At 40.8% G+C, this 6,715-nt stretch overlaps 1 protein-coding gene across 1 annotated transcript in view; it reads right to left on the bottom strand.

Moving 5' to 3' along the window:
* The window catches only part of HNRNPD (heterogeneous nuclear ribonucleoprotein D (AU-rich element RNA binding protein 1, 37kDa)), a 5,887-nt gene extending 2,830 nt beyond the window's left edge, over nt 1-3,057 (bottom strand). The window contains exons 1-4 of the mRNA XM_009993733.1: nt 2,893-3,057; nt 1,851-2,012; nt 956-1,087; nt 3-65 (exon numbers count right to left, since the gene is read on the bottom strand). Coding sequence (XP_009992035.1) covers nt 3-65; nt 956-1,087; nt 1,851-2,012; nt 2,893-3,057 — 522 coding nt within the window. The remainder of the gene's footprint in view (nt 1-2; nt 66-955; nt 1,088-1,850; nt 2,013-2,892) is intronic.
* Nucleotides 3,058-6,715: the final 3,658 nt, after the last annotated feature.

Genomic DNA, 6,715 nt, shown 5'->3' with positions numbered 1-6,715 from the left:
CGCCTCCCCCACTGCTGCTGCTGCTGCTGGTACTGTTCCTTGGACATGGCTACTTTTATTTCACACTGGAAATGGAAAGTTCAAGTCAGATCCAGTTAGCACAGATAACCCCTACAAACTATCCTTAAACTTAGAGAAAACCAAGCAGAAAATTGGATTTGGTCACCCTGGTGACCCCCTGGAAAAAGAAAAAAAAAAAAAAAGAGGCTAACTTATACTCTGCAACTTTAAAATAATTCTAAGACACTGGCATTATAAAAACATTTCAAGTTTTCTGCCAGTAGAACCAGTTCTGAAAAGAGTGCTTGTTTCTGTGTATGTCTTTCCCTTTGAAATAGGCCTCTGAGGTCTATTTATCTGGGAAAAGGGAAATAAAATCTGAGTTACAAAAGTACGGTCAACATATTTTACTCAACTCTGTTTTGGAGCTTCCGTTACATATGCATGCAGTGAAGAAACAGCCAGGTACAATTTAAGTTTTTGTTACTAGGTTGAATTTCCACCAGGTTTCTGAAAGTAACCTAACTTCCAACAGGAAACCCTAACTTCCCATTTCATTTCAGTTTTGGAAGCGTGCCAAGATAAACTGTCATTTTTGCTTAAAGCAAAATATTTCCATCTTAAACACACCAAGATCCAGCTGCCAGGAGAAGACGGTGCAGCATGATACCTGGGATCAGTGACACAGTACTCTGACCAGAACAGCTGGAGAACATGGAGCTTCACAATGAACAAATGCACTGCAGCCCAGCCCCTCTCCCCACAGGGGCTGCAGTACCAAACCTCACCTGAAGCCCCCACAGCTCAGAAATTCAGATTATTGAATTCCTAGCACCTATATAAATACTCCACAGGCTTCATGCACTCATGTGAGAAAGGAAGCTAACAGGTTTTTGCAGACTAATATCCTCAAATAGATGCAACTCAGTTGCTCTAGAAAAAAAAATCCACCTACTTTACTAAGCCCAACATTGTGGTACTTCTTTTCCATTATTTTCTTCACTGGTTCCTCCTCCTTGAAAGTAATGAAGCAAAATCCACGCCTCTTGTTGGTTTTGTTGTCCATGGGGAGCTCTATTGATTCAACCTGGTAGAGAACAGTGATTTTATCTTGTTATCCTGCCATTCATGATACTCAATGATGCTTATAACAAGTCATACTTGTTAAGTGAAATTATTTAGTCTTGAGTATGATAACCTGCCTGCTTCATAGGGCTTTACATCACTAGAAACCATCACAAACATCACCTTCACTAGAAACAGTGTTGACAATGGTGTGAAAGATTAATCTCCTCTACCACAGGATCACTTGCCCATTCAGTAACTCATACAAAATATGGTGCACAAAGACTATTTGTGTTGTGCTGGATAAATAGTCTCTGTTTAACTTTCAGCTTTAACATGGTTAAGACTGAAGTAACTAGGTGTTTCAAGCCTTGGAACAGACCTAAACCTCCAAGTCTGTATCTTTGTACAAGCGCACAGCTCTTTCATGCACAATGCTGCTAAAATTGTATGTTAAACAGGACAAATTTCACACCTGACTACAAACACAGAATAGAGTCTTCAGACTAGGCAAACAGCAGTTAAAGACTGTCAGACATCCCATGAATCAGCTTCTCACTAAGTCATCCCAGCTCCTGCTTCCATTAACACAGTTTATGCAACTCCAAGCATGTAATTAAAACCCTTATCATTAAAACTCTGACTACTCAGACACAGGGAGCTCCACTGGCCATCAAGCTTACAGTAGCGTCCATGTAGGTTGCACTTGGGGGCTGCTTTTTACTACTACACTTGTGAAGACAAATCAAGTTCAACAAGTATACGCAGTTTATTCCATTACATACCTCACCAAAAGCTCCAAAATATTCCCTTATTTTCTCCTCAGGCGTATCTGGAGATAAACCCCCAACAAAAATCTTTTTAACAGGTTCTTTTGTTTTCATGGCTTTAGCTCTTTTTGGATCAATGACCTTTCCATTCAGCTTGTGTTCCTTCTGGTCCATGACCTGTGGAAAATGAAAACATGATCTTATTCTCACTTCAAGCTAAACGTTTCACTGATGTTTTAAGCAAGGCCCAGTTATTTTATTCTTAGTTTTTGCTAATGCTATTGCTTCTAATTAAATACTTTGGTTACAGCAATAACCAAAACAGTGGCTTTTATTCTTAGTTTTTGTTAATGCTTTTGCTTCAGTTTAAATACTTTGGTTACAGGAATAACCACAACAGTTAGGGTTTTGCACAAAACCAAGCAGTTTCATGATTCTGATTGGTACCCACTGATAGAGGTGGTTCTGACAAAGCCTTTCAAGAGTCACCTCATGACCCAAGGGAAGTAAGAGTTCAACATTTCTCAGAAAATACTCTTCAACCCCATCCTCAAACCTCATGAAATAAGGAATAGGCAATTTAGATATCACCAAAGGTCAATCAAAGGGCAATTTTTTTCAGCACTGTGTCAACAGCATTTTAGAAAGGTTAACAGATGATTTCTCCTTGCATAAAGCCCAAACCTCTGAAAGCCACCAGCTCTACTCTAGAGGTTTATGTTGCAGCTCTGGAACACAAAGGTATGAAAGTCTTGGTAAATTACTGCTTCCACAGTAGTAGGCAGCAGACATTTATATACAGTATTTTTAATGTGCTGGAATCCAGTGGCTTGCAGTACATTCCTCTGTGAGTACCCAAAGCCACACTTTGGGAACCACTGTTGATCCTGGTCACTGCATCACAAGTAAGATGGTATAGTAATAAGCATCTTCAATGTATTTGCATCCCAGAATCATCTTTAACAGACCACATACAAACAGCTGTGCATACAATCATCTGAGTGCTGTGTCTTTGCTACCTGGAATTGAACATGTTGCTTCATGACATTAACACTACCTTATCTACGCTCTCAGATTCCTTGAAGAGCACAAAGCCGAAGCCTCTGGATCGCCCAGTGATGGGATCTAACTTCAGAGTGCAGTCTACGACTTCACCAAACTTAGAAAAATAGTCCTTCAGATCTTTCTTTGTAGTGTCCCAGCTAAGGCCGCCAATAAACATTTTCCTGTTAAGACAAGATGATTAAAGCTCTTCATGTGTCTTACCCAAAATCCTGTACTGTCAAGCTTTACAAGCTCAGTTACCTCATATAGGGAACAGCAACATTTTGTCAGCAACACCCCCCCCACAGGCCTGCACTTTTTTGGGAATTGCTTAAATGTTCCTGGCCAGATTAGAGAAAGACTCATGTGTACACAGAAGTTTTGCACCACCTTCCACTACAGTTGCTTACTTTGCTATCCCAAGAAACTATAAGGAGTGGCAAAAAGATATTTTACTATTTCCTTGCATTCCCACCACTATTAAACCAGCACAGGCATGATTACATTTAGTTATCTGCAGAGTCCCCAAACAATTGCTTATGAAACAAGCACAGACAGAACAGATTTATAAGACAGCACAGTAAAACACAAGCATTTATGTTGTAGTTCAGGCTGCACATGTGCCAATACTAGTAAACTAAAATAAGTAAGTTTAGTCAGGTCCCCTTCCCCCCACAAGGGAGTAAAAAGGCAAAGCATTGGATGATGAAACCTTATCTTTCCTCCCAAAAACATTATACAAACATCTGGCATAAGCCAATACAATCATAATAACATCTTCCCAATATGCTATCTACAGAACCAAATGTGTACAGAATGTAACTCTGATCATAACTTGCATTTTTAAAAGCACACTAGAAGCTTGGAATCAAATTATGACCATCCCAGCATATTAGTAAGCCACAAAAAAAACCAAACAATAAAAACCCCAACAAAACCCACCAACCTAAAAATAAAAACCTAAAGAAATCAAGAAGTGCTGCATATTGATAGGCAACACAATGATTTGCATCAACTAAAAATCAAGCAGAGGGCTTATGCATTGCTTCAAAAGAGGATTGGAATTGAAATCTCTTCTAATGCTGATAACAGAAGATTTTACAGCGAACTCAAAACAAAACGTATGATCTTTTTACAAAGCATTTTCACTGTACAAACTTATTCCACCACCACCTAGTTAAGAGAAAACCTGAAAAAACACTGTAGCATGTTCCCAACTCCTCCACTTCCCACACACACAAACATCTCTGCCAATCCCTTAGAATTACACTGTATTTCCACAAGTCAAACTCTCTCAAATCAAAAGCTGGTCATGTGAACTAACTGCTGTGCTCCTTACAGAATTAACAAGAGCATTCAGCTTCTGGCAAACATATCCAAAATTCATACAAATGAGGAGGTTCAAGAGCTTCAGGTGTTCCTATTACAAGTCTTCAAGTTTATATACAGAAGCACAAATTTATCCATTGTTTTATCCACATTTCCCTTTAGTTCCAGTCTTCAACAAAGCACCAAAAGCCCTCTATAGAGTGACAACTTACTGTTTTCAGGGCCAATACAGAAAAAATGGTCCACTCTGTTAAGACAGCAACCCCATACCAGTACAGATAATAATTCAAATAATGCTTTGTGTGCTTCATCCATCATTAAGGTTCATTTTTGGTTTTTTTAAGCAGCAAAACAGAACACATAGGATGCAGAATGGTATTTCTGACACATGGGAGATAGCTTGGTAGCAATTACTACCATGCACTTGCTATATGACACCTGGTCTACAGCTATCAACAAGCATTAACATAGAAACAGAAAACCACATAGGATGCAGAATGGTATTTCTGACACATAGGAGATAGCTTGGTAACAATTACTACCAAACATGCACTACGACACCTGGTCTACAGCTATAAACAAGCATTAACATAGAAACAGAAAACCTGTTTTATAGCTATTAACAACCAGCACTAACATACAAAACTCTGCATTATATCACATGCCAGACGAAGAACATGAGTTTGAAACTGACGGCCCTCTGAAGGATTTTCTTCCTACCATGAAATAACTGCATCTGTGATTTCAGGTACAGAGCAGCAGAACATCACTGCTTCAGCTTGCCACTACAGAACTGCATCAATTACTGCTGCACTGCAAGGCTGATGTTAGATCAAGGCTACAACACAAATGTGAGCACAACAAACAATTAAGGTGTAATGCCACCGTGCTGTCAAAAGCTTGTAAAATATGTACATTTCCCAATGGTGTAGATGGTGTAGACTCACATCAGCACGTGCAGTTTTCCAACATAATTTACCAGAAGTGGACTTGGAAAGCTTTCAAACGTCAGACTTGGCTAAACAGAGCGGAGACATCACCAGGACTAGTGGCTTTGGCCTTCCTCCAACAGTCTAGTCAGAAAGTTGCCTGGCAGTTGCCAACATGCAGGCTTCCCATGTCCACAGCTCTCACTGAGGACATCTGAGGATACAAGAACCTGTGCACTGTTTTTTCCCTGATGACAGTCTTTAATTCCTAATGCAAAGGAAACCCTTCCTTTGCATTAACTTACAAAGGTACCCACATCCAGAAGCTACCAGGGATGTGATGTTAATTTCCTATACAGTGTTATCCATAAGAATGAACAGGTCAAAAAAACCTAAAAGTCAACGTTTGCTACATGCAGTCATTGCCCTATGTCACTGCACCACTCAGTGACAATTTTTTTAAGCTATGTTGACTCAAAAGAAGAGAGGCTTTCTCAGGAAAACCCTTTAATAACTGTGTACTCGAGGGCAAAAAATAAATCAGAGGACATGGACAGGGACTTATCTGCAAGTAGTGGACAAGAAAGAACAGTTTCAAACTGAAAGACTGAATATTTGGAGAAAGTTATTTACTGTGAGGGTGGTGAGACACTGGCACAAGTTGCCCAGAGCAGCTGTGGATGTTTCCTCCCCACTGGAAGTGTTTAAGATCAGGTTGGATGGGACTCTAAGCGACCTGGTCTAGTGGGAGGCAGGGGATTGGAACTAGATGATGTTATAGGTCCTTTCCAATCCAAACCACTCCATGATACTAAAACAAATATGAAAACTGCAAAGATACTTAATAGTCATTATGAGCAGGTGAGAAGTTAACAAAAAATATATCAGGTCCTTACTAATCCTAGCAAAACACTCAAAAGAGGTTCCTGTTCTCTTTCTCTGCTCTCAGCAACACCCTGGATTACTGCAAGGGGAAGAAGACAACTCAGGAATGTTTCTGCAGTAGGTACAGGATGCAGCAGGCAGTGTTCCTTGATCCAGTTTATTTTCTGCCTTGATCAATAACAGACCTGAGCTTCTGTTTCTTATTGAAAGTGACACTGCCCCACGCCAAGCATCAGCAGGTGGAAACCCTTAGAAGTTTAAAAGCTGCCTTCATTCTTAAGCTATCACCTAAAGCAAACTTCCTCGCAGCAAGTTTCACGGGGACAAACAGCTTAGGGTGGGAAGACAAGGTGCCTTAGTGCCATGCAGCTCACACACCGTTTGTTTGCTAAGTGACTGCAACCTGAACATCCCGCTATAGAGTTACATGCACCACATGCTCAGAAGACATCCTCGAAAAATAATATGTACATATATATATATCACACCAGGGGAACACCTCAGGAACAGTCACCCCCAAACGCCGCGGAATTCGGGTTGACAGAGGCATGCAACTTTCCCCACTGGAAAACACCAACTGCTTTCCAAAAACACAGCTCGCCTCCAGGTTGGCAGCCTCGGGGCGATGTTCCAGCTGCCCCTCCGAGCCGCCGGGGCCCCGGGCGAGGGGCAAGCAGCGGGCCCGCCCCCCTG

This window comes from Chaetura pelagica, unplaced genomic scaffold (genome assembly GCF_000747805.2).
Source record: "Chaetura pelagica isolate M959 unplaced genomic scaffold, ChaPel_1.0 scaffold210, whole genome shotgun sequence".
Classification (NCBI taxonomy): domain Eukaryota; kingdom Metazoa; phylum Chordata; class Aves; order Apodiformes; family Apodidae; genus Chaetura; species Chaetura pelagica.
Note: the sequence above shows the minus strand (reverse complement) of the source record. Positions and strands in the feature narration are given on the sequence as shown.